Raw genomic sequence first — 27,879 nt, 5'->3', positions numbered from 1 at the left:
GATATTAGTATCTGAAAGAGTTCTTCTTACCATATGAGCACCATATTAAAATTAACTGCTTAAAGTTTCCTCTTTTACAAGAGGTAAGAAAAATCTGGAGACATTCTAGGGACTAGGATGCTATCCCAGTCCCTAGAATGTGGCCCCAGTGCTATGTAGTAAAGGCTGAGGCCCTCCCTGCAGGGCTTTAGGAAGTCTATAAAAACCTTCCTTTTTAGACAGGGTTTCCAGGGTAAAAATAAGTTAATTTAGGGTATTTAACTATCATTCTGCATATGACATCACAAATATGATTTTCAAAAAACTATCCTATTTTAATGTAATATGTTGTGAAGTTATACTGTTATGCTTATTAGCTGCTTTTGGATGGTTGCGAAAGGCAGTTATAAGCTATTTAATTAAAATCTGATTTGGAGACTGATCTTTAATGCAAAAAATTGCTGCATGTGGATTAAACCTAACCCTTGAGCTAATAGGGTTTTTCCTCTGCCTCTGGAGGAGAAACCTTTTTATAGAGATGTGAATTAGGGTTCGTGTACTGCTACTTAGGTACTAAGCATCTGCTTGTCTTCTTGTCTCCAGCAAATGTCTTGGAAACACTGAGAGGTGATGGAAATGTCCTAATAGCCGTGGATACTGCAGGCAGAGTTTTGGAACTTGCCCAACTGCTTGATCAAATATGGAGGACAAAAGATGCTGGTTTAGGAGTCTACTCTTTAGCACTTTTAAATAATGTCAGCTACAATGTTGTGGAGTTCTCAAAATCTCAGGTTTGATTTGATAGTAGAATACTCAGCTTACTTGTGTGACTATATCAAGTCTTTATCCACATCCAGTTGTGGTGTTTTCCAGGAAAATAATAATATTGTGTTGCTAAGCACTTGAATCACACTATTGCTGAGCAACTATTTATAATACTGTATATTGGGTGACATAAAAATCCAAGTAGGAAGGTCGTCAGTAGTCTAGATGTGAAAATTTCTCCTTGCTGAACAAGGACTTTGGAGAGCCAGTTGAAGTAGCCAGTCCATACTTACCTGCATGGACCAATGATCTGACAGTATCAGGCAGTGCATAGGTTGACAAGTGAAATTATGCATTGTTTACACTGCATGCACAGATGCTAATAGAAGCCAACTGACAAGTAAGGATTTATTTTGCTTAAACGTATTGTAACTTGGTGCTAAAAGATGACCTGTCAATTTTTTCTCTCTCTGCCTACAGGTGGAATGGATGAGTGACAAACTGATGAGATGCTTTGAAGATAAGAGGAACAATCCTTTTCAGTTTCGTCATCTTTCTCTCTGTCATGGACTTGCAGATTTGGCTCGAGTTCCTAGTCCCAAAGTTGTCCTTGCCAGCCAGCCAGATCTGGACTGTGGCTTTTCCAGAGATCTCTTTATACAATGGTGTCAGGATCCCAAAAACTCTATCATTTTGACATATAGAACCACTCCTGGAACACTAGCACGATTTCTAATAGATAATTCCTCTGAAAAAGTGATAGACATAGAGGTAAGAAGATATTACTTCTTCGGTTAGGCTTGTTTAAGACAGGTAACCCATTGATATTGGGCACTCTGTGCATGTGTAATCTGTATATATGTATGGAGATATAAATGCATGCAGAGATAAATGTTTTGCCTTGTTCTTTACACTTCACTGAATACTAGGTTTCCCCAAGAACTAACTGTTTAAAGAATGTTCTTCACTTGTTTCAGTAAATATTGGCGAGCCATGGGAAGTCTCACTTCCTATTATGTGTACCTGTATAACATACAGATTTGCAAACGCATCCCTGCCGCATGCATGCATTTTTATGCATACACAAAGTATTCCCAAATTTTACCACAATAAAGTTGCCTACATCAATTTGTTAAACTAAATATTTTACTGCAAAGTAAAAGAATGTAGAAGATTGGTTTCAAAGACGAACTATTAAATTCCATTCTAGGTTCAAGTTGTATCAAATATGTGGCATTGTGGAGTCTTCCTGGCATTTTGATGATTCTGCCTGAATATGTAATGCTAATCATCCATTAGAATATGTATTGAGAACTTATCATAAAACCTGAGTTTATTGTTTATGCCTGCAAACATGACTCTTTTTTTGGTAATACTTCATTTTAGCTGAGAAAAAGGGTCAAACTGGAAGGAAAAGAACTTGAGGAATACCTGGAGAAAGAAAAACTAAAAAAAGAGGCAGCTAAAAAGTTAGAGCAGTCCAAAGAGTGAGTATCTATGCGTATAGATGACAATAATGCATGTTCTTCACAATGGTTCAAAATTCCCTTTTTAGCAGATACTTTACTATCACTTAAGTACTACTACTTCATTTCGATAGCACCACGAAAAACACATTTTAAATTAACATGTAAACACTCAGTTCTAAACTTACTTGAAGTTCTATCGATTTTAATGAAATTTATTTCCAGAGGTTATTATGACTGTGTCATAAGTTGACTTGTTACTAACTGATGTAAGTGCTTCTTAAGATGTGTAGGAACTGCTTACAACAATTTGTGTTTTGATAGCCACCTTAATCAGAAACTAACAGCAATTTTGATACACTGCGTAGGTAGCCATTTTGGTGTTACTTTCCACAGTAAGCTTCTCTGTATAGTATAGAACTATGGGTACAGTGAGTTGTCTGTGGACTGTAGCATTGTTTAAGCCAAATGCAGACAAAGGCAACCAAAATGATCATGGGGCTGTGAGGAAAAGTTAAAACATCTGAGGCAATCTAGTTTAGCAAAAAGGCAAGTAAGAGGACCGATGATAGAGGTGTATAACATTTATGCATGGTATGGAGAAAGTAGATAAAGACAAGTTATTTCCCCCCTCTCTCACAATACTAGAACCTGGGGTCATCCAACAAAGTTGAATGGTGGGAGATTCAGGGCAGAGAAAAGGAAGTACTTTGTCACACAGCTCAAAGTTGCTTTCCTATGGCATTGACTTTGATGGCTTTAAAAGGGAATTAGACAAATCCATGGAGGATAAGGCTATTGATGGCTACTAATCCTGATGGCTATATGTTACCTCCGGTATCAGAAGCAGCACGCCTGTGTACCCCAGCTTCTGGAGAATAACAATGGGAGGATGGTTGTTGCCCTCATATCCTGCTGTGGGCTTCCCAGGGGCATCCAGTTGACTGCTGTGGGAAACAGGATGCTGGACTAGATGGGCCGTTTGTCTGATCCAGCAGGGCTGTTCTTACATTCTTCAATGGTTGTGGATCTGATTAGTGTCCAGATGAGAGAGGTCTGGGAAATCAGGGTAGAAGTATTTTTGTTTGCTTTGTGCATTTATAAACAATCCATCTTGGGCTCCTATTTTAGAGCAGATATTGATTCCAGTGATGAGAGTGATAATGAAGAGGACATAGATCAACCATCTGTTCATAAAACTAAACATGACCTGATGATGAAAGGTGAAGGTAACCGGAAAGGAAGCTTCTTCAAACAGGCCAAAAAGTCTTACCCTATGTTTCCAGCTCCAGAAGAGAGAATTAAATGGGATGAATATGGAGAGATTATCAAGTATGTGGGAGAGAAGAAGAAAGATAATTTTAGTGTGTGTAAAATGTAGCATGAATCTTCTGTCTAAAAGGAGAATTTAACATTGCTTGCCTTCATAAAAAATGCTATGAAGATTCATATTTTTCAATATACCTCAGTTCCAAAACCAGCAAAAGCTTCTCTAAAAAGAAACATGCTATGTCTAAATGGGTTTGTATCTGTCAGATAGTGGAATCGAAAACACTTCCCCATCACCCCTGCAGCCCCTACTCGAGGCAGTGGGGGACTTTCCAGAGCAAATTGGAGGTGTGGGGAGAGAAAGGGGAGGTCCCATTGCATGAGTGAAATTTTTGTATTTTTGGACCCTGTACATACATTCCTGGATTTGAATCAATGCTGCTCTTTGATGCTGTTCTCATTATTACTAGGTTCTGCAAATAAAAGGAAGCATTTATTTATGTATATTGTCTTCCTTCACCATAGCACCACAAGTTTCCTTGAAATTCCCCTAATTCAGTATTAATAATCTTCCTTTATTTAGACCAGAGGATTTCCTCGTTCCAGAACTTCAGGCAACCGAAGAAGAAAAGAACAAATTAGAATCTGGGCTTACAAATGGAGAGGAACCTATGGACCAGGATTTATCGGATGTTCCTACCAAATGCATTTCAGCAACAGAATCAATGGAAATAAAGTGAGTGCAGCTGGTGGGCATTGTTAGCAGTTAAGTGATGATGGTTAGGCCATTACAATCTGTACTTTCTCCCCAACTGAGACTGCCAGATTTAGAGTTAAATTGAAATCACAATAATCCTGAGATTTAGTATTGTGAAACTTTCCTTTCAGTTTAGGATTACATTGCTTCCCATTGGTTCGCATTCCAGGGACCTTCTGGATGGCTGTTATCAGCACCAGCCAGCATGGCCAGTGGTCAGAGATGATGGGAGTTGTAATCTAAATCATCTGGAGGTCACCAGGTTGGGGAAAGCTGACCTGTATCATGCCCCCACCTCTTAGTCTAACTCTTGTTATCCTTTTTCAGTTGAACTTTACACAGTGTTCTAAATGTGGCTGCACTAGACTTCTATAATGACATTAGATTTTTATTTTCAGTCCTTTGCCTAATAATTCCTAACACTGAATATGAATCTTCCATAGTTCAATAGTACACTATGCTGACTTCTATAAAGTTTCTTCTATTGTCACAGCCGTGTGTAGACTTCATCAGCGTATAAAGGACGTTCAGAATTTTTTTTGTCCCAGTACTTAACAGCGGCACAGTTTGCATGCAGTGGCACCTCAGGGTTTTTTAAAACCTTGGGTTACCGTGAATGAGCCAGTGTGCTAGTGCACATGGCTCAGTCACTCCCGTTGACTCCTCCTGCCACCAAGAGTGGCCAAACAAGCCACTGACACTCTGTCCCTGGCTTCGCTAGCATTACATCCGAACCCAGAACTCTAGCTTGTCACTCCCCGCAACAAAAGTTGTAACCCAGGTTTTGTTCACGGTGACTCAGTTCTTAAAAAAATCCCTGGGTTACTGTTATGTGTGAACTAGGCCTTTGAATTTCATCTGCCTTTTTTTTGCTTAAGGCCAAACTACACAGGCATCTTATGTACAGGTTTTTTAAAATGCAAATGGAATCAGCTGGAGAGGCGGGGAGGACTGAAAATTAGTAGGATGAGAGCAAGCATGGAGAAGAATTGAACGCTTTCCTCCCCTGCTGCAGTCCTGAGGGAAATGTGTCTTCTGAAGCTGGTATTTGCTTTGGGGGGAAATCCCAATACTGGCTTCAGAGGAGAGACCTTGCTCAATATCTCAGCAGAGGAAGAAACAATAACTCTCGCACGTGCTCTCACTTCTGCTTTCAGTCAACAACCCAGGAATGCCCTGTTCTTGGGCTGTTATCGTGACATCCAAACCTGGAACTCTGGGTTGTTTGGGGATTAAACAATCAGAGTGTACTCAGCAATCACCCATGACTTGTTAAACTCTAAACAACCCAGAGTTCCAGGTGCAGGTGTTATAACAAGCCAGGAATTGCTACATGTGAACCAGTCATTATATCCAATGTTAGTCCTACTTAGTGTAGACCCATTGAAATGAATGGGAGTTAAGTTAAACTAACATTGGATACGACCTAGAATGTGCATATCTTAAGAAAATGGAACTGCCTTTTTGTTGGGTAAAATGTTAAGTCATTCCGTAAAAGCTGTTAAATAGGATTAGATTGACACCATTAAGCAGCGTGAATGGTACATAACTACCGAACTATTCTCAAGGAGCTGCCTCTCTTCACACTGATGTGTAATATTTGCATCCTTTGCAGCTACCAAAAGTTAAATTTCAGTTGAATGTGTTTGATGTTTGCTTTGTCGCTAATGGTTTGGATTCTCTTCTTTGTATTCAGATTAATCAATAACAAATTCAGTAGATGAATTGTAAATTGTTCCTTACATCAAATTTTAGAGCTCGTGTTACATATATAGATTATGAAGGGCGCTCAGATGGAGACTCCATTAAAAAAATCATTAATCAGATGAAGCCACGGCAATTGATCATTGTTCATGGACCGCCGGAGGCCAGTCAAGATCTTGCAGAGTCCTGTAGAGCCTTTGGTGGAAAGGACATTAAAGTTTACATGCCCAAATTACATGAAACTGTAGATGCAACCAGTGAGACTCACATATACCAGGTAAGATGTTAGACTTGGGTAAAAAAGAATTGACAGCTATACGAATAATGATTTTAAAAATTAGCTGTATTTTAAACTTGTACGTAGCAGTCCAATTGGAGGAGGAAATAATAATTCCTTCTGCTTTTGACACACAAGTTCGTGCAGAGAAGATGGGTGGATTGATCATGGGACACCTATATTGTGCCTGTTGTACTGGCTGCTGGTGCATTTCTCAGCCCAATTTAAAGTGTGGTGTTGATCTATAAGGCCTTTAACATTTTGGGACCTGGTTACCAAAAATCTCTATCAACCTTCATTTGTATGGACCTGCTTGCCCTTTAAGATTTGCATCCGAAGCCCTACCTACATACCTACCTATGAGAATACTAGGGGATCAATCCTACGTCGAGAGGCAGCCACCTCCGAACTTGGAGGCGACTGCCTATCCAATGCACGACGGGAGGAGCGTGGAGGGGATTGTCTCCTCACTCCAGTGCCCTGCATTTGTGGCTAGACAGCCAGTTTTGGCTGTCTAGCCACTGGATGTCGGAGCGTGGGGTGAGGAGGCTAGATGATGAATAGGAAGCATCATACTGGCACTTATGCACTCCCCGCCTCTGGGACCACTACCCTTTTGCCCCATTCTGTGCTGCTCTTAGGAGCATGGAGCCCAGGGACGATCCGCACCACCTACGAGGCAGCGGGGGAGGCGGTTCTCTGGGAACCGACCTTGGATCGCAGGCTCCGACATCAGTTCCCAGAAACTGACCAATCTTATGGCTGTCTGGCCACTGACTAGCAGCAGTAGGATTGCACCCTAGATTGCCCCCACATTTGTGGAATGCTGGGCCAATTGGGGTGTATCAGGCCCCGTCATTGCTTGTATTTTAAAAGGCCCTGGACTCATTTCTTCTCCATTGCTTTCTCCTAAAATGAGTTTACTGGATTGCTGGAGATGTTATATTTTTATGTGGGTGAGTGGGTGTGGTTTTTAGCTATAATTACTGGATTTTAGTATTTTACTAGTCTAGATGTTTTAGTATTATTGCTGGTTTTTATTAATTAGTTTTATGCTGTTTGAAGTTGGTTATTTATATATTACGTTTATATACAGAGTGGCCCAAAAGTAGGTATACAGTTGTTTAGAATGTTGATGGGAGGGGGAGAGAATGTGTGAGTAGAAGATGTGTGGGTGGAGTCAGAATGACAGTTGGGAAGAATGAGTGACAGGGAGTGACAATTAAATCAGTTAAGTGTAGAGAGTGAGGGGAGTGAGGCCCTTAAGGAGGTATACAGTTATTTAGTTTTTTAGTTATTTTTTTTTTACTGATATTGTGAATGATGGCAGCGAATTTGAGTCAAGAACAAAGAAAGTGGATTCTAAAGCAGTACTGGAAGACTGGAAATTCTCTCCCCCTCCCATCAACATTCTAAACAACTGTATACCTACTTTGGGGCCACCCTGTATATTGGAAGTTGCTCTGGGAGAGTTTTTAACTTGGAACTGGCCTACAAATAAGTGTGTGTGTGTGTGTGTGTGTGTGTGTGTACATTCTTATGAGCCATAGTCTGCATATTCCCAGCTTTCATTTTTTTAAAAAGCAAGTATCTAGCCCTTGTAGAACCCTTGTAGAACCATTATATGAGGCAAAACATGCAGCCACTATTCTGCTCATTCCTTTTGTTAGAAACTACCCTGCTCCCGCCTTTCAGTGTTTATAGGCAATGAATGAAGTCATACCAATGGTTAGCACATCCACTGTCTAAGTGTGTGAACCCTTCTGCGGATGTTAAGTTTTTGTGGGGAGAGGGGGGCTGGGCTTCCCTGTTAGGAAGTAATTGCAGCTTCATTAAAAAAAAAAAAATTGGAAATCCAAGAGTTTAGTGTAGCTAAGTTTGAGCAGTAGAGTATTTACCAAAGAAAAGTAGCAGCAAAGACAGGAGATCATAATCTTTCTAACTCAGGTTTTGTTAATATTTTTTTCTGAGTTTATAAACATTTATACACTGGTAGTGTGCAGATAAAGTTCATCATTATTATACCCATATTGCAGGAGGCAGGGCTGAGAAAGTGTGAGTTACACCCGTCCTGCAAAGTAGCCCAGGTATTCCCATGTTGCTGGAGGTTGTGTGTGTTAGAGTAGTACAAGACAACTCTGCGGTGTTCTTATCCAGTCTCCTGGTGTGTTGGTGTTTTAGGGAAATGCAGATAGGGCTGTGAAGTTGATTGTAGCAGCAATGGAATTTATTAAAGGCTAGAAGGGGTTGTTTTTGTGTATGTAGTTTTAAGAGAACCTGCCATTTTTATCTCATGCAGGAGGCCCAAGTTGAGCCTTTCCCCCATCTCCCTCTTAGTGCAGGCTTTGGAGCTGAGACAGTGTGTCACAGGTCCTCTGAAGTTAGGGTTTTGTCATGTACTGTAGTAACAAATAAACCTGCTATAGAGGTACCTGAATCTATTGTGTATTGCCTACAGAGCAGAGCCTGGGAGTGAACTGCAAGCCAAGCAGATCACCACCACCCCCATATTAACCATGTCCTTCACTTGTGTAATGGCCATTGGCTCAAGGAGGTCTGGGATAGAAGTGACTGTTTCAGCTGCAGGTGGAGACATTGTTCAGACACCAGGTCTACCCATTGAGAAGCAACAGAGGGGTAGACCTGGTATACACATTTCTAAGAGGACAGGTCTACCTATCCTGGTAGATCTGGTGCCCAGACCTTGTCACTGCTCAGTCACCAGATACCAGAAACAGTGGACCTGTTCTCTGAGTCTATCAGGACTTTTTTAAAATGCACAACCATACACAAAATGTGCAGTTCCAAGAAAAAAATATGCAATTCCAAAAGATCATTACTGCAGTTCAAAATTCAAGCTATGCAAAAGATCAAGCATACCCATTTCTCTTCCCACTGCTAAAGACACTCCCCATAGTCTCGACTGCTACTCTTCTAGAGCTGCCTTCCCCAATCTAGTGCCCTTCAGATATTTTGGACTTCAACTCATTTCAGCCCCAGCCAGCATGGCCAATTGTCAGGTATGCTGGGAGTTGTAATCTAAAACTGCAGGACACCAGGCTGGGGAAGACTGCTCTAGAGAATGTTCACCACTGTTGTCAGAATGAAGGAAACTATTCCAGGCAAGTCATGTGAAGGTGTCAATGTAATGATAAGGGCAGTGATGCCATAAAATACCCAATATAATATTCTTAAGACAGCTGTATTATGTTTGTGCATTTGGGTTTTTTCTCTTGTTCCTAGGTGGGGTGCTTTTTTATCCTGCACTCCAAATAAAGTTTCGTTGGAGTTCATGATGCTTCTTGAATATAACACTCTTCTGCATTAGTGCTGTTCAATTCCCAGGATCTTCTGCTATTCTGTGTAGGTTTCTAAATGTCATGGAATGTGATGCTAAGCAACAAAGTGCACAGAGAAGGAAAGTGCACAGGTGTGTTGTAGTTGTGCATGCTGTGCACGCAAATTAAACCACAAACTGCTCTGTACTACAACTCTCCCCCCCCCCACAGCCCCCGGAAAAATTCCTGCGGATGCCCATGTTTGTGTGTAAATGGTTTTGCAGCCACCTAGAAGGCTGCTGGAAGGCCTGGCGTGCTATGATCCATGGGGTCACGAAGAGTCGGAGACGACTTAACGACTGAACAACAACAAGAAGGCTGCTATATTCTATTCAGAGAAGGGGGAACTAGTGCATATACATATAGCCACATTTCCTTTGTGAGTGCTTTTGTTAACTAGGCTGTTCATCCAAAGTAGTCTTTCCCTGCTCTAAGCCCCCTATGTGGTATTTCCGTTAGCATCTTTCTCTTATTCACAAAGTAGTTGGTTGCTGCTGGTACATAGATGTCTGCTTGGCTCTATTATACAGTAGCTTGGCTTTGGTTTTGTTGACAGTGCAGAAAAAAAGAGAGGCAAAGACATCATAAAAATATTGGAGTCTGTTTATAACAAGAAACACAAATCATGAGAACGTGTTGATGGTAATAATTATACTTTTATTACTAGTACCCATTGTTGTTTATTTGTTCAGTCGCTTCCGACTCTTTGTGACTTCATGGACCAGCCCACGCCAGAGCTTCCTGTTGGCTGTCGCCACCCCCAGCTCTCCCAAGGTTGAGTCCGTCACCTCCAGAATATCATCCATCCATCTTGCCTTTGGTCGGCCCCTCTTCCTTTTGCCTTCCACTTTCCCTAGCATCAGCATCTTCTCCAGGGTATCCTGTCTTCTCATGATGTGGCCAGTTTTGCCTTTAATATAATTCCCTCAAGTGAGCAGTCTGGCTTTATTTCCTGGAGTATGGACTGGTTTGATCTTCTTGCAGTCCAAGGCACTCTCAGAATTTTCCTCCAACACCACAGCTCAAAAGCATCTGTCTTCCTTCGCTCAGCCTTCCTTATGGTCCAGCTCTCGCAGCCATAGGTTACTATGGGGAATACCATTTCTTTAACTATGCAGGCCTTTGTTGTCAGTGTGATGTCTCTGCTCTTAACTATTTTATCAAGATTTGTCATTGCTCTCCTCCCAAGAAGTAAACGTCTTCTGATTTCCTGTCTGCAGTCAGCATCTGCAGTAATCTTTGCACCTGGAAATACAAAGTCTGTCACTGCCTCCACGTTTTCTCCCTCTATTTGCCACTTATCAGTCAAGCTGGTTGCCATAATCTTGGTTTTTTTGAGGTTTAACTGTAACCCACCTTTTGCACTTTCTTCTTTCACCTTCGTCGTAAGCTTCCACAGCTCCTCCTCGCTTTCAGCCATCAAAGTGGTATCATCTGCATATCTGAGATTGTTAATGTTTCTTCCAGTGATTTTAACTCCAGCCTTGGATTCATCAAGCCCAGCATGTGTACAGGTTGAATAGGTAGGGTGAGAGTATACAACCCTGCCGTACTCCTTTCCCAATCTTAAACCAGTCAGTTGTTCCTTGGTCTGTTCTTAGCGTTGCTACTTAGTCGTTATACAGATTCCTCAGGAGGCAGACAAGATGACTTGGTATCCCCATACCACCAAGAACTTGCCACAATTTGTGATGATCCACACAGTCAAAGGCTTTAGAATAGTTAAGAAAACAGAAATAGATGTTTTTCTGAAACTCCCTGGCTTTCTCCATTATCCAGCGGATATTGGCAATTTGGTCTCTAGTTCCTTTGCCTTTTCTAAACCCAGCTTGTACATCTGGCAATTCTCGTTCCATGAATTGCTGAAGTGTACCTTGCAAGATCTTGAGCATTACCTTACTAGCATGTGAAATAAGTGCCACTGTTGGATAGTTTGAACGTTCTTTAGTGTTTCCCTTTTTTGGTATGGGGATATAAGTTGATCTTTTCCAATCTGTTGGCCATTGTTGTGTTTTCCAAATTTGCTGGCATATGGCATGCATCACCTTGACAGCATCATCTTGCAAGATTTTAAACAGTTCAGCTGGGATACCGTCATCTCCTGCTGCCTTGTTATTAGCAATGCTTCTTAAGGCCCATTCAACCTCACTCTTCAGGATATCTGGCTCTAGCTCACTGACCACACCGTCAAATCTACCCCAATATTATTATCCTTCCTATACAGATCTTCCGTATATTCTTGCCACCTTTTCTTGCTCTCTTCTGCTTCTGTTAGGTCCTTGCCATCTTTGGTTTTGATCATACCCATTTTTGCCTGGAATTTACCTCCGATGTTTCTAATTTTCTGGAAGAGGTCTCTTGTCCTTCCTATTCTATTATCTTCTTCCGCTTCCGCGCATTGCTTGTTTAAAAATAATTCCTTATCTCTTCTGGCTAACCTCTGGAATGTTGCATTTAATTGGGCATATCTCCCCCTAGCACTGTTGCCTTTTGCTTTCCTTCTTTCTTGGGCTACTTCCAGTGTCTCAGCAGACAGCCATCTTGCCTTCTTGGTTGTCTTTTTCTTTGGGACTTTTTTGTTGCCGCCTCCTGAACAGTGTTGCGAACTTCTGTCCATAGTTCTTCCGGGACCCTATCTACTAAATCTAGTCCCTTAAATCTATTCTTCACCTCCACTTCATATTCATTAGGAATATTAGTGAGCTCATATCTAACTGATCTGTGGGTCTTCCCTATTCTCTTTAGTCTGATTCTAAATTGTGCAATAAGAAGTTCTTGATCGGAACTACAGTCAACTCCAGGTCTTGTTTTTACCTACTGTATAGATGTCCGCCACCTTTGGCTACAAAGGATGTAGTCAATATGATTTCGGTGTTGACCATCTGGTGAAGTCCATGTATAAAGTCCTCTTTTAGGCTATTGGAAGAGAGTGTTTGTTTTGCACAGTGAGCTATCTTGACAAAATTCTATCAGCCTATGTCCCGCTTCATTTTGTTCTCCCAGACCATGCTTGCCTGTAATTCCAGGTGTCGTTTGACTACCCACCTTAGCATTTCGGTCTCCTGTAATGAAAATAACATCTCTTTTTGGTGTATTATCCAGTAGGTGCTGCAGATCCTCATAGAACTGATCTACTTCTGCTTTTTCAGCATCTGTGGTTGGGGCAGATATTTGGATCACTGTGATGTTAAATGGCTTACCCTGAATTCAAATGGAGATCATTCTGTCATTTTTTGGATTGTATCCAAGCACTGCTTTAGCCACTTTATTATTAATTATGAAGGCTACTCCATTTCTTCTGTGGTGCTCTTGTCCACAGTAGTAGATCTGGTGGTCATTTGATGTGAAGTGGCCCATTCCAGTCCATTTCAGTTCACTGACACCCACAATGTCTATATTTAATCTTGACATCTCCCCAATAACCACATCCAATTTGCCCTGGCTCATAGATCTTACATTCCAGGTTCCTATGGTGTGTTGATCTTTAGAACATCGGATTCGTCGTTCACCACCAGCACCATCGGCTGCTAGCTGTCCTTTCAGCTTTGAGCTAGCTGCGTCATCACATCTGGGGCTAGTTGAACTTATCCTCTGTTCCTCCCCAGTAGCATTTTTACCATCTTCCGACATAGGAGTCCCATCTTCCGATGGTATACCGACATATCTCTGGTTGTACTGATCCATTTAGTTTTCACGGCAAGAATACTGGGGTGGGTTGCCATTACCTTCCCCAGGGATCGCATTTAGTCTGACCTCTCTGCCATGACCTTCCCGTCTTGGGTGTCCCTTCACGGTTTAGCTCATGGCATCATTGAGGTGCTCAAGCTCCAGCATCACGATAAGGTAACGATCTCCTTTGCTGGAGGTACCCATAAAACTAGGAATGATAGCTTCTGGTTTGGTCATGTGATTACTGCCAGCCTTAGTCCTAGTCCATCAGTCTAGGTAAGACAAATGGCTTCAGGCCTATCCAGAGCTTCTGCCAATGCAAAAATACATACACATACACTAAATGCTTGGTCCATGTCTACACAGCCTTCTGCTTGACCAAATAATAGAATCATAGAATAGTAGGGTTGGAAAGGGCCTACAAGACCATCGAGTCCAACCCCCTGCTAAGTGCAGGAATCCAAGTCACAGCATCCCTGACAGATGGCTGTCCAGCCTCGTCTTGAAGGCCTCCACTGTGGGAGAGCCCATTACCTCCCTAGGCAATTGGTTCCATTGTCGTATTGCTCTAACAGTCGGGAAGTTTTTCCTGATGTTCAGCCGGAATCTGGCTTCCTGTCACTTGAGCCCATTATTCCGTGTCCTGCACTCTGGGATGATCGAGAAGAGATCCTGGCCTTCCTCTCTGAGACAGCCTTTCAAGTACTTGAAGAGTGCTTGGTCCATGTCTACACATATCTCCCCTCAGTCTTCTCTTCTCAAGGCTAAACATGCCCATTTCTTTCAGTCTGTCTTCATAGGGCTTTGTTTCCATTCCCCTAATCATTTTTGTTGCCCTTCTCTGAACCCTCTCCAGCTTGTCTGCATCCTTCTTAAAGTACAGTGCCTACAACTGGACACAGTACTCCAGATGAGGCCTAACCAGTAGAAGGGAACTAGTACTTCCCGGGATTTGGAAGCTATGCTTCTATTAATGCAGCCCAAAATAGCATTAATAAAGAGTCAGTGTGGTGTAGTGGCTAGAGTGTTGGGCTGGAAGATCCGGGTTCTAGTCCCCACTCAGCCATGGAAGCTCACTGGGTGACTTTGGGCCAGTCATGGACTCTCAGTCCAACCTACCTCACAGGGTTGTTGTGAGGATAAAATGGAGAGGAGGAGGAGGATAATGTAAGCCGCCGTGGGTTCCTTGCAAGAGGGAAAAAGGTGAGATAGAAATGCAATAAATAAATAATAAATAAAATAAATTTGCCTTTTTTGCAGCCACATCACATTGCTGGCTCATATTCAGCTTATGATCTACAACAATTCCAAGATCCTTCTCGCTTGTAGTATTGTTGAGCCACGTATCCCCCATCTTGTAACTGCATTTGGTTTCTTTTTCCTAGGTGCAGAACTTGGCATTTATCCCTATTAAAAGTCATTCTGTTGTTTTCTGCCCAGCGCTCCAGTCTATCCAGATCACTTTGAATTTTGTTTCTGTCTTCCAAAGTATTAGCTATCCTGCCCAATTTTGTGTCATTTGCAAATTTGATCAGCGCATTCCCTGCACGTCCTCCTCCAAGTCATTAATACAAATGTTGACGAGCACTGGGCCCAGGACTGAGTCCTGAGGTACCCCGCTCGTTATCTCTCCCCAGTTTGAGAAGATCCCATTGATAAGCACTCTTTGAGTCCGATTCTGTAGCCAACTGTGGATCCACCTGATCATTGTTTCATCTAGCCCACTTTGAGCTAGTTTGCTCATCAGGATATCATGGGGCACTTTGTCAAAAGCTTTGCTGAAGTCGAGGTATATTATGTCCACAGCATTCCCAGAGTCCACAAGGGAGGTTACTTGATCAAAAAATGAGATCAGATTCATCTGGCAGCATTTGTTCTTGACAAATCCATGTTGGCTTCGAGTCATCACTGCATTGTTTTCAAGGTGCTTCCAGATGGATTGCTTTATCATCTGCTCCAGAATTTTCCCAGGGATTGATGTCAGACTGACTGGTCTGTAGTTCCCAGGTTCCTCCTTTTTACCCTTTTTGAAGATAGGGACAACATTAGCCCTCCTCCAGTCATCTGGCACTTCACCCGTCCTCCATGATTTCTCGAAGAGAATACTAATAGACTGGTTCTGAGAGTTCTTCTGCCAGTTCCTTTATTACACTAGGGTGCAGTTCATCTGGCCCTGGAGATTTGAACTCATTCAAAGAAATTAGGTGTTCCTTGACCATATGCCTGCTTTATAGTACAGCCAGCACCAGCAGAAATCATAAGCTCTGCTTCAATAGCTGGTCCTTTCATTTCCCCTTTCTCTAGAAAAAAGGTCTGTTCTAGTCACTGGGCCTGTTCATACATAAATATGGCATTTGGTGGCAAATAATGAGATAATTAATTAACCTGTGATTTGCAAGGCCACGCACTGCACAGGAGCCGCATTGGGTTTCTGTAAACAACCTATGAACACCCAGTTCATAGGTTGTTGCCATGATATCCGAACCCAGACACTTTGTGTTATTTGTGGATTTAACAACCCCAAGTTAAGCTAAGAACAAACCATGGGTTAACTCTAGGGGTTTTTTAACCCAGGAACCATGTCACGCTAACAGCCTATGAATGAGCTGATTGTAGGTTGTTTTTAAAAGCAAAAGTGGTGGGTACATGGCTGGCAGTGCACCCACTGTCTCCCGCTTGTGCACGACAACCCATAGGTTGTTTAAACCATGGGTTGCCGTTACATGCAGACCAGGTCATTGCTGTGGCCATCTTAGCCCTCACAAATGATAAAAGTGCCAGGTTACTTTGCCCTTTAAGTCTCTTCCTAATAGTGTAGCTTCTCAAAGGCTCCCCTCTTGGTTTAATGCAGGTAACGAAATTGAGTATGTAAAATGGGCTGTCTGTCTGATTCATTTGTTTCAATAAAAAAAAATTTATGTTGTGGATTAGGTCAGATTAAAAGACTCTCTGGTCAGTTCCCTTCAGTTTTGTAAAGCTAAAGATGCTGAACTGGCATGGATAGATGGCGTCCTGGACATGCGGGTATCAAAAGTGGACACTGGGGTGATTTTGGAAGAAGGGGAGCTGAGAGATGATGGAGAAGACATAGAAATGCAAGTGGATGCACCCCCTTCTGATTCTAGTGCTGTTGCACAGCAGAAGGCCATGAAGAGTCTCTTTGGAGATGATGACAAAGAAATATGTGAAGAAAGTGAGATCATTCCTACTTTAGAGCCCTTGCCACCAAATGAGGTAGGAAGACCTAATTTGTTACTCAGATAAGCCTTTATTGCTTTGAGTTTGAGGCCTTGTACTGATATGTATTTCAACATTTGAATCCAGGTTTTTTTGTGGGGAGCTGTATAGGCATATCTTGCCAAAATCAAAGGAATTACTTGGACTAATTAAAAGAGTAAAGGATTAGTTTGTTTCCTATACTTACTGTATACACAATGTGTCTGTTTGAACAAAGGATGGCTAACTTTTTCCTTACAAATGGAAATTGGTAAAAAAAAACACCCACCTTGGTTTGATTAATATTTGCTAGGACTGCCGTGAGTCAGATGAAATAGCTTTGCTGATTTGATGTGGCACACTAGCTGCCAATTGGCCACCCCTAACTAAATCTTCGTCAAAGGTCTTGAAATGGCTAGACCATATTCTCCTTGCAAAAGGTTACAAGTCTGAAAGCAAAACTGAAGTCTTCTATCCAACACTGCTATGAAGTATCTAAAGGCCTCTGGGTACAAAACACTAGAACTAGTCACTAATTCTGTGAAACTGATGACCTTTGTACAAGTTCCATGTGTTGCAGTAAGGCATATGAAGGACAGGTTCCCAGTGGACTTTGCTGTGTGAAGCCAGCACTTGGCAGAATTATTAATGTAATGGTTTTGATTTAATCCCATTTTCCCTGAGGTTTAGCATTACAATTTATATTGGAAGGTATATCGATGTTTGTGAGAGTATTTTTCTTAACTCTTCTCAAATTTTTCAATTAACTTCTGGTTTGCACCTTTGTCACAAAAGGTTCTTGGACATCAGTCTGTCTTCATGAATGAGCCAAGGCTGTCTGACTTTAAGCAGGTTCTCTTGCGAGAAGGAATTCAAGCTGAATTTGTGGGAGGCGTCCTTGTATGTAACAACTTGGTGGCTGTTCGCAGGGTAAGGTGTGGGGGGGGGGGGAGAGAGAGACAGAGAGAGAGAGAGTTAATTTTTATATGCTAATGGTAGCAAATCTCTCCTCTAAAGTCAGTAAGTAATTAAATGTAATATCTTTTGTTACAGACTGAAACTGGACGTATTGGATTGGAAGGTTGTCTCTGTGAAGATTTCTATAAAATTAGAGACCTTTTATATGAGCAGTATGCCATTGTCTAAAGGAGAACTGTTAATATGATACATTTGGACTTGTTTTATTTTTATGGGATGCTTTCACAGCACCCATTTATAAGGGCAGTTATCAACCATTACCAAAGGTTTTCAGCACAAGGATCCAGTGCTGGATATATTGGATATATTACAGATAAGATAGCTATATAGATATTCTGTACATTTTTCCAGTTTTATTTTTCAGACTAATGCAACAATTTTGTTAGAAAATACTGTTTTACAACATTTCACTTGCAGATATTTTTATGAGAACTGTTCTGGGTTGGATCCAGTCCACGTTTCACTTAGTTCCCATTGAAATCATGATTATCGTGTCCCACTGATTTCACCTAAGTGCAGCTTACTTAGTCTGGATCCAGCCCATTAAAATTATGTTTAGGAAAGCAAAATGTATATATGTTAAAGGTCAGTTTTTTTATTTTGCAATTAAAATAACTTCTTCCCATCCTTGATTTTGTGAGGAATTGTAAATTACTCTTTTGGTAAAGCCAAATATGATAGATTGACAACTGGCCTGTTTCTTGATAGTAATTTTTGTCCACCTGAAAATTAACATCCATCTGAATCTTGTCGTAATTAGCATACAGATGGATGCAGTAAATTACTTGGAATTTATAAGTACATTTTGGTGATGCTTTCAGTGCACCTTTCTTCAGTGTATTGAAAAAGCAATTCAGCCAGTATTGTTACTAAAGTGGACAGTTACACAAAACTAGAGATGCTCAAAGGAAATGCACACATGAATTAGTTTTTCGCTTGAAATGGATGTCAGTTGAGGAGCTGATGTCGACTGCTCGAACTCTACACAAGTTTGAGATCTATCCCAGTACAGATTTCAAGTTCAGTTCAAGTGTGTTTAATTTCTAGTTCTTATAAATTGTTGCTACTGACCACAGTATTTTTCCGTGGCTTTTATTGTAGTACCTCCATGGAGAAGACCGTAACCACACAGATTTCAGTACTAATTTTATTTCCCATAAAATTATTATATTGTTTTTACATTTAATTCTGAATTCTTTAATATTAATCATATGTCTGCTTTTTAAGAAAACTAAAGGAAGCAGATAATGGCATATAAGTAGCTCTAAGGTAGCACAGTTTGCATAACTAGATGACTGTCTTGTCACCTCTTTCAAAGTTGGAGCAACTTTAAAGGACAGCCATCGCTATTGTGAAAGTGTATACTTGACATGTCATGGATCAAAAGCTACTAATGGAAAGTCTCTACTATTGGAAAGCCTCTTCCATTCATAGAAGGGTTGTCTTCAAAGCAATGGAAGAGCATTGCATGAGAAAACTGACCCGAAATCCAAAAAAGTGCTTCCATTTGCACAAGAGTTGGCAAAAACTCTTTTCAGAGCCTTTTGATGGCTCACTAGAGTTTATATGCTACAACCATAATACAGCCTTTTCCAACCTGGCACCCTCCAGATGTGCTGGACAACAATTTCTGTCATCCCCACTCAGCGTAATCCAATGGATGGGATTATAGGAGTTGTAGTCCTAGAGGGCTGCAGATTGTCAGGTTGCCCAATCTTTCAAGCACACACACACACACACACACACACACACTGACAAACTGACACTGGACACCCAAATCAGTGAGACTTCTTTATTGCAGGAAATCCCATGGTAGAAGCTTAATGGTTACACTCTTCAGAAATCATATAGCTAATGGTCAGTAGCTATAGGCTCTGTGTAATTCCAGAACAGTCCAAAGCTAAAACTACAACTATGACAGAGATCCACACAACAGCTTTCACTACTGAAATCTCTGAGGCTCAAAACACAGGGGAAAGGGCTCAGGATTCCTGGGGTCAACCTTCCCAGGTAATGAAAGGCAAGAGCTCTAGAAAAGGCCCAGACAAATCCACATACACAGAGACTTCATCCAACCTTGAACCTTCATTGGGATCTCTGTGCTACATGGGCAAGGCCTATTAAGTCCAAGAGGTCCACATAAGCAGAGTTCTATGCCACAGCTTTTGCCTTGGTAACTCCACGCTGCATGAGTCCAGACAGAGAAAAGTGCAAGAGTCAGGGTCAAACCCAGCCTTCCAGCACTCTGGGCTGACAACACAATCCACAGCAAAATGAGAGTTCGAAGTCCATGAAAAGCATCACAGTACTTCTCGTGGCAAGTCCTTAGCAATCCAAAGTTACAATTAGAAGGAGAATCCAGGTGCAGAGTGCCTCCAGAAGTCCAGGCAATGATGGATCCAAACAGAGAAGGCTTCGGGCCACGAAGACAAGATGTCCCTAGCAAAGTTCTTCGCATTTGCATCAGCTTAAAAGGGGAAGGCGTGACTAAGGCACCCCCCTGGACCACTTGACAAGGGCTGTTGGCCTTTCAGCGAGGCTCCTTCCAAATGAGGCATCACTGCTCAGCCCTCCAGCAATGATATTTCAGCCTGGGTGACCCTTCTGCAAGCCCACCCCACTTCTGTCAGGTTCTCACAGACAGCTTCCAGCCTCCCTGCCTGCCAAAGCCAGACCAGCAGGTGGACAGGGAGTAGCGGTGACTCCCACTGGCCCTGCTTTGAGAACACTGACAGAGATAAGCTCACACAGATTCTGACATTCCAGGGGCTGAATAGGCCCAAACCCTTCCAGAGTACTTCTAGTCAAATCCTGGCTACATCCTACAAGGCCCACTGCAGGGCTGTAGCGGGGCCCTGACACAGATTAGGAAAGGCTGCTATAATGCAGTCCCAGATATACTGTAGCACTGCACTGCAAGAACTCTTCCACTGATGCTTGGGCAAGAGTTCATGGAACAGCACTAATAGATTTTCTACTTTTGCTCATGATTCTTTGAATCCAAGCCATAGAATTCTCCATTTAATTACGTTCATTGAGTGGGAAAATGTGTTCATTTTTTCATTTTTGTCTCTTTTGATAGAGGGTTGCCAGGTTAATATAGGACAGAACTGCTGAGTTTTTAAAAGGTGGGTAGATGAGAAAATTTTGGCTGGTGATTTTTTTACATTGGTCATTGCCAGCACTTTGGGCAATAGTACAGCTGCCAAAATCCTCATTTCTGTTTAAACAGGAGCCTTTTTCCCATATCAAGTTTTTCAGCCCTTGAAGACTACTGGTTTCTTTTATGTGATACTGCCAGTATGACCAGTGAGCACATCACGATGCAAATAATGAGTTAAATAACCCACAATTTATGGGGATGCACACTGTGTGTGAGCCATTTCCACTTTCTGTAAACAACCTTCAACTGGCTTGATCAGCAGTTGTGAGCATGATTTGTGAAACCGAAGCTCTGAGTTGTTTAGGGGCGAAACAATTCATCAGTTAACACATGGTTTGTTGTTGGCTTAACTGCTGGGTTGTTTAAACCCTAACCAACCCAGCAGGCCAGGTTCACATGTCACACTCAAAACCTGCAATCGGAGGTTGCTTATACTGCATGTCCCGTGCAATCCCGGCTCAATTAATTAACCCACGATTTGCCACCGTGACATGAGAACTGGCCCTATGAATGTCCTTTTCAGTAATAATTCTACTTAAATAACATGCAGCCTTAATAATGTGTATATTCCCCCCAGCTGTCAAGCCTGCCATGGCATTTTTACATAGAGGACCTTCACCCCAGAACCTAGCAGAAAAATATTGCATTTCAATGATACTGCAGTTTTTTGGATCAACTTCTTTCCTTTTTCTGAATTAAAAGTCGCTGAAGCTTAAGAAACCTAGTTTCACATAACAGTTTAAAAACCCAGGATAATAACATCCGTTCCACATAGATAGGTGGAGTGTATTTTTATGTTTACCCTCGGGCGGGGGGGATAAGTTTTTATGTACATGATGTGTTAAATACGGACTCTCCTGTCATGCTTCATTTCTCAAACAGATTTTCTTATTTAATGCAGAGCTTTAATTAATTTTGTCAGTTTACTTAATGGGCTAGTTCACGTCATGATAAACCATTATGGGTTAATTAACCCGTGGGGCTCTGAGATGTGTGCCAGCCGCCATTTTGAATATGCAAGCTGTGATGGGGGCATGCTGCAGCTTGTTGTATCGTGTGAACCCAGGTGTTGTGGGTTGTTCTAGGGTTATTCTAGGGTTGTTTAACCCTCAAATAACCTATGACACCAAAGGTTTGCACAATGATTCAAGAATTTTCTGACAGCCTAAAACTAATCTCAACAGTAGGGATCAGTGAAATTTTCTGTGCACATCTGGCTAGACAACCAGGAAGTAATAAACCTGGGCTAACCTAAAGAAGCAAACCAAAGAATATGGAATAAAGGTTCAGGCAGCTAGGGTACAAGTGCCATCAGCTGTGTGTGTGTATATTTGAGTTTATTGAGCCCAGCTTTGTAGCTTTAAATAAGACTTGAAACAAAATGTCAAATTCATGAGGAGGCCTTTTGGTACAGTTGTAAGTGGTCTCCCTTAAACTGCAGTCAAAGAGAGCAAGAGCAGGAAAAATTGTGTGCTCCCGAATGGAGTGAAATCGCACCACCTGCTTCCTCCACAGTGAGGACTTAACCAGGTTCCCTGCATAACCTGGATTTTTAACCAGCTTTACACTCAGGTTAAACAGCCTGTTTGGTCCGTGTATTCTTCAGCTGCAATTGCAATAGGAGGGGGGAATTCACTCTTGGTAAGTGGATTGACTTTGGAGAAGGAGTGCTCAATTTTGCAGTCCGCTTCCAATTTCCTAAGGACAGTTAAGAGAGCCCCAATATTAATCTGCCTCCTAGTTTTACCTTGCATTGAAATTCCATATATTCTCCAGTGTGCACACAGATTTCTCATAAGAATGGGCTTCCCCATTGACTTCAGTGTTAGGGGACAGGTTTTTTTTTAAATGTTTGCAATGATAACAAAACTAAAAGGGGAAAAACAACAAACACCTGCGGACGGAACATAACACAAAAAATCAAATCAATTCAAAATAGCTATTCACAACACCATTAAAGTAATATGAGAGAGACAGAAAAGATTTGACATGTCTGTTTCAAATGTATATGTTAATATAACCAGACTGTATATCTAAATAAGCATCCAGACAAAATTGACAAGTATAGGATATACGTTCAAATGCAGCAAGAGCTTCAGTCCATTCAATGATAGGTGGTGGGTGTTCATCCTTCTAGGCTTAACGTATGAGTCTCCTTGCAATCGTTAGGACTCTCCAAGTCCACTTCTGCTGTCCATCCATTTGTCCCCACATTACAGGACTGTAATTTAAACATTCATGAACATTCACAATTATCACAGATTTTTTTTTAATACTTATTTTATTTTTGTCTTTATAAATGAAATAAACAGTACCAACAACCTAACCGGTAGCTACAGTTTCCCAACAATACAATATTCTTAAGAGGACACAGTAATAACCAAAAAGAGGAAAAAGAAAAAGAAATTATTTTAAAGGATTAAATCTAAACTCCGATACACACAGGCTTCAAATCCCATGTTACTTAAAAATTATACCTGTAACACTGGCAATATTACAATTCAATACAGTATGATATGATTAATCATATCATGTCATCAGTCTTATAGCAAAGAAGCAGGCCTACAATTCATTTCCAGTAACCATATATTGCTCTTCAATTAACATATAATAGTATAGCTTAACAATTTAACCAGCCAAAAATCTTACTAGCCAGTCTCATAATAATGATAGTAATAATAATAAAAAGGAAAGAGATTAAAAAGGATTAATAATAAATCACTAATAAATTTTATAATGTTATATGATAATAAAGCTTAAAAACAACCTTACAACAATCAGTAGTATATTTTATACTAGACATATAAATGAGTGCGCACATTTCTATACACCCTCAAACAGTATATTTAGGTACAGTATGTCGTATCCATTTTTTAAAATCCATTTAAAGGATTTTTTTTTTTTTTTAAATGAGAGAAAGCAGATGGATATATATATAAGCAATTAACTCTGTCTGGCCTAGCCTGAGTCATTCAGACTAAACATAGACAGTTAACAAAACATGTTTTATGTACAGTTCATGGGGCTGGAACAGAAATCTCACGTGTTTTTGCATTTAGCCACACCTCCACCATTTCATGATTTAGGAACTTCTTCATCTGACCTTCAGAAGCAATGCAAAACGTAGCAGGATATTTTAAGTGATATTGTAAGTTCATTTGTTTTGCCAGATTTTTCGCCTTGATGAATTGCCTTCTTTTCTCAGCAACTTCTTTGGCATAATCTGGAAATAACATAACTTCATCTTGTTTCCAAAAAAGATTTCCACCCCCTCTTGCCAAACACAGGATATAATTTTTTGTGGAGATCCTTCCAAATTGGACTATAATCGTATAGCCAGTTCCTTTGGCATTTGGCACACGGAATGCCTGTTCAATATCAAGTAAATAATCAGATGGCACAGGAGTATCTCATGCAAAAGCTTATCTACAAAAGTAGGCAAATTTACATCACTAGGCAAATCCTTAATACCTATAATATGTACATTTGCCCTACATGTAAATGCCTCCAGTTGAGAAATTCTGACAAAAGAGTTGTTGAAAAAAAAAACTTGTGACGCAGTTTCGTTCGCTGCTACCCTATCCTTCAGTTCATTAACCTTCACGTCCATTTTCTGCCAAGAAGTGTTAATTAAATCCAAAGCCCCTTGCAGGGTGGTGATGCAATTTTGAGTTGTATCCAGCCTCATTGCCTGTTCAGCAAATTGCAAAGACAAAGTTTTTATCAGAGTAAATAACTCCCCTGTATTTTTGTTTCTCGGCGCCTTTGCCAAAGGAGGTACAGGGGGAGTAGGTGGAGATGCATTTCCTTTTTTTCTCCTTGCTGTAGCCATGTTTCTCTTCAAACAGATCTTGCAGGTCCTCAAATATCTTCAAATATTGTTAATATTTCTTAAACCATTCCTCAGATATTGTTGGTATTTCTTAATCCATAAATTACAATGGAGCACGTCAGCCCTAATTTCTCCTATTTAGATAGGAGTTTCAAAACAACTTTTGGTGATGATTAAGCTCTGGGAGGGTAGTCTCGGAATCCAGCCCCACTGCTGCTTCGCCGAGAGGACTGATCTACCAAGACTTCATCCAGATGCTGCCTTGCCTCCCCTTTCCATTCCAGGGGAGAGATAAAAAGGTTTTTCAACCTTTTAAAAAGCTGTTTGAGATAGCATCCCGTGGAGGTTCTGCAGAATGCTGCAAGGGCGACATTGGCTCCAACTGGAAGTTCCACAATTATCACAGATTTTTCAAGAACAAAATTTATGTGGGCAGTAACTTCCAATCAGAAAGAAGCCACCGCAGGGCCCAGATCATATGCCTCAGCAATGCATAGTTCACATTACGATGCCAGGATCTAGCAGAGCTAGCCTCTTTGATGTCCAATATACCCGAAACAACATTTTTTGTTGAATCAACTTCAGTTTTATATCTACAGAAATAGTACATATGTAAGCTAAGTCAACTTTCCATTATTAGGCTGTATAGAGCATTCCAATTTCCTATTCCATTCCTCTATAACATACTGAATATTCACTATTGCATTCCAAAAGACATTTATAAATAGCTATTGTAGGCTTAGCGTTTTCTAAAGACCCAATTAATTCCTCAAACAATATAGGAGGTGCTGAATTACTCAACGCTGATGGCCCATATATAGACACCAAAAGGTGCTGTAATTGAATATATTGCCACCCAGCATTAGATGATAAGTGATATTGGCCGCAATACTGAAAATGATAAAAACTCATTGTCCGATCCTATTAACTGATCTAAAGTATAAATTCCACTATCAACCCAATTCCTTCTCAGAAAAAGCTGTTTCTCTATTTTAAATCAGGAATCCTCCATAAAGTTAATTTAGCATGAGAATATGGATCAGACTGCTGCTGCTGAGACATTATATGCCATGTGTCCCTTCCCGCTGAAATTGCAGGTTTAATGTGCCTAGATACTAGTGCCATCCAGCCAAAAAGAGGTGTCAAATAATTTGATTCCAAAACAACACATGGAGGAGTATTAAAGGACGAAGGTATCTTCCAGTCATTGGTACGAGATAACAGATAAGCCTTATGACATAAAGTAAGATGTGGAAAATTAAATTCTCCCTAATTGGCAACTGCATTGGCAATTGCAGTGAAAACCGGAGAGGAGAACCGTGGGGGATAGTTTGTGTATGCAATGAAGAGGACATGTAAGCATGGACTTTCCCCTGTAACCCTTGCAGCCACATTACAGCTGATGCATGTATAAATAGTCCATAGATGGGTCTGATTCTCCTGAACTCCGCAGGTAAATGTGATTTTTATATGAATGTTATTATTTTCTTACAGCGATTGTACATAAAACATTAGATGTTAGCATGCTGCTTTGGCCTCTGGTCCATCTTGCCTTGTGGTCTTGTAATACTGCTGAGTACCACTGCGGTAGACAGATATGGGAAAACTATGCACGCTATTGTTGCCCTGCTCCAATCCCCAAGAGACTGATTTATACTAAAATGTTAGGTTTTAAAGATTTGTCGGAACTAGCAGAACTAGTTCAAAATAAACATTTATTAAGGAAGAAAATAGACTGTACTGAACACTAGAGATTTGCAAATGTGAATACAGGATGCCTGCTAGTTTTGCAGTAAACTTTATTGCTTTCAGACGCTTCCTGGTTCATTTGGAAAAACCAAGCAAAGAGATACCCCACTGGGCCCTAAAATAATTGTTACACAAAGTTCTTTACTGGCCTTGTAGAGCTGTTTCTGTAGTTCATGTTGCTCTTTGATGTGGCTTTGCAGAGATGTGTTATCCAGTTGACAAAGGGAACTAGTTTTCCTTGGCAGAATATTTTGAAGGTCAAACTATATAGTTTAGCAGCTTGCCATTATGGTTTTTTAAAATAAGTGTCTAGACGTTCAATCAGTTTAGCTTAACTGTTGCTTTCTGTAAAACTCAAAGAGCTTTAAAAGAAGACACAAAGCCCTTGGATGTCTAAGTGTGTGGAAAATTGAACTCCAAGGACCAATCTACACTAGGGGTTTCCTCCATTATTGCATTTCAATATCTGGCGCAGCACATGACACATTCACCATCCCCCTGTCCTCACATTATTTCGGCCTCTCTATGTGGTACTTTTCAGACCACTTTTATGACTTCTAAAAATGTACTGCTGTTTTCTGAATAGTATTGATTTACAGTCAGGGCCAGAAATATTGGAACAAGGATAACTGTTTTGGCAGTTGGCCTCTGTATGCCACCACATTGAAGTTGAAAGGAAACACACCCAGATGGGAGCAAAGTCAGGACCTTCGGCTGTAATTCAAGGGGTGTGACAAAAGTGGGGCACTAACCATTCAGGAAGGACAGCCAGTGGCATACACACACACCCATTGTTGGTGGTGCATAAGTAATGGAACAAACCAACATCATTTCAAACTTAAGGGTCGCCTTTAATACCTGGATGAAAATCCTTTGCAGTCAATGACTGCCTAAAGTCTGGAACCCATGGACATGACCAAATGCTGAGGTTCCTCCCTCAACGTGCTTTGCCAGGCCTTTACTGCAGCTGTCTTCAGCTGCTGCTTGTTTGTGGGTCTTTCTGCCTCCAGTCTTGTCTTCAGTAAGTGAGAAGCATGCTCTATTGGGTTGAGATTAGGTGACTGATTTGGCCATTGAAGAACATCCCACTTCTTTGCCTTGAGAAACTCTTGGGTGCTGTATGTTTTGGGTCATTACCCATCTGCAATATGAAGCGGCGTCCTATCAGTTTGGCAGCATTCGGCTGAATCTGAGCAGGAAGTATAGCCCTATACACTTCAGAATTCATCCTGCTGCTTTTATCAGCAGTCGGGTCATCAATAAACACCAGTGACCCAGCTCCATTGGCAGCCATACATGCCCATGCCATAACACTGCCTCCACCATGTTTGACAGATGATGTGGTATGCTTTGGATCATGAGCTGTTCCTTTCCTCCTCCATACTTATCTCTTCCCATCATTCTGGTACAAGTTAATCTTGGTTTCATCAGTCCAAGGAATCTTATTGCAGAAATGGGCAGGCCTTTTTAGGGTGTTTGCTGGCAAAGGCTAATCTGGCCTGCCTGTTCTTGAGCGTCACCAGTGGTTTGCACCTTGTTGTGAAGCCTCTGTATTTACATTCATAAAGCCGTCTCTTGACTGTAGATGTTGACAATGACATGCCTACCTCCGCAAGAGCGTTCTTGACCTGGCTAGATGTTGTGGAAGTGTTCCACAACATGAGCAGTATTGGAAGTGTTCCACCATGAGCAGAATTCTGCGGTCATCCACTTTAGT

General features: G+C 41.1%; 1 protein-coding gene across 5 annotated transcripts in view; it reads left to right on the top strand.

Annotated features, from left to right (window-relative positions):
- Positions 1-25,752, top strand: part of CPSF2 (cleavage and polyadenylation specific factor 2) — a 38,547-nt gene extending 12,795 nt beyond the window's left edge. Inside the window, exons 7-15 of one of the 5 annotated variants that reach the window (XM_084840512.1) lie at positions 583-770; positions 1,225-1,515; positions 2,131-2,231; positions 3,342-3,542; positions 4,063-4,215; positions 5,992-6,217; positions 16,156-16,458; positions 17,236-17,370; positions 25,712-25,752. In XM_084840512.1, coding sequence (XP_084696638.1) covers positions 583-770; positions 1,225-1,515; positions 2,131-2,231; positions 3,342-3,542; positions 4,063-4,215; positions 5,992-6,217; positions 16,156-16,458; positions 17,236-17,370; positions 25,712-25,714 — 1,601 coding nt within the window. In that variant the 3' untranslated portion in view covers positions 25,715-25,752. Of the gene's footprint in view, positions 1-582; positions 771-1,224; positions 1,516-2,130; positions 2,232-3,341; positions 3,543-4,062; positions 4,216-5,991; positions 6,218-9,726; positions 9,952-14,609; positions 14,934-16,155; positions 16,459-17,235; positions 17,371-17,493; positions 18,049-25,711 lie in introns of those variants that run through there. The other 4 variants (XM_084840523.1, XM_084840502.1, XM_084840532.1 and 1 more) reach the window with 4 other exon arrangements.
- The last annotated feature ends 2,127 nt before the right edge of the window (positions 25,753-27,879 follow it).

This window comes from Heloderma suspectum, chromosome 1 (assembly GCF_057233095.1).
Source record: "Heloderma suspectum isolate Gila_16-S chromosome 1, 16-S_ref, whole genome shotgun sequence".
Taxonomy (NCBI): domain Eukaryota; kingdom Metazoa; phylum Chordata; class Lepidosauria; order Squamata; family Helodermatidae; genus Heloderma; species Heloderma suspectum.
The sequence above is the reverse complement of the archived record's forward strand: the minus strand, read 5'-3'. Positions and strand labels throughout refer to the sequence as shown.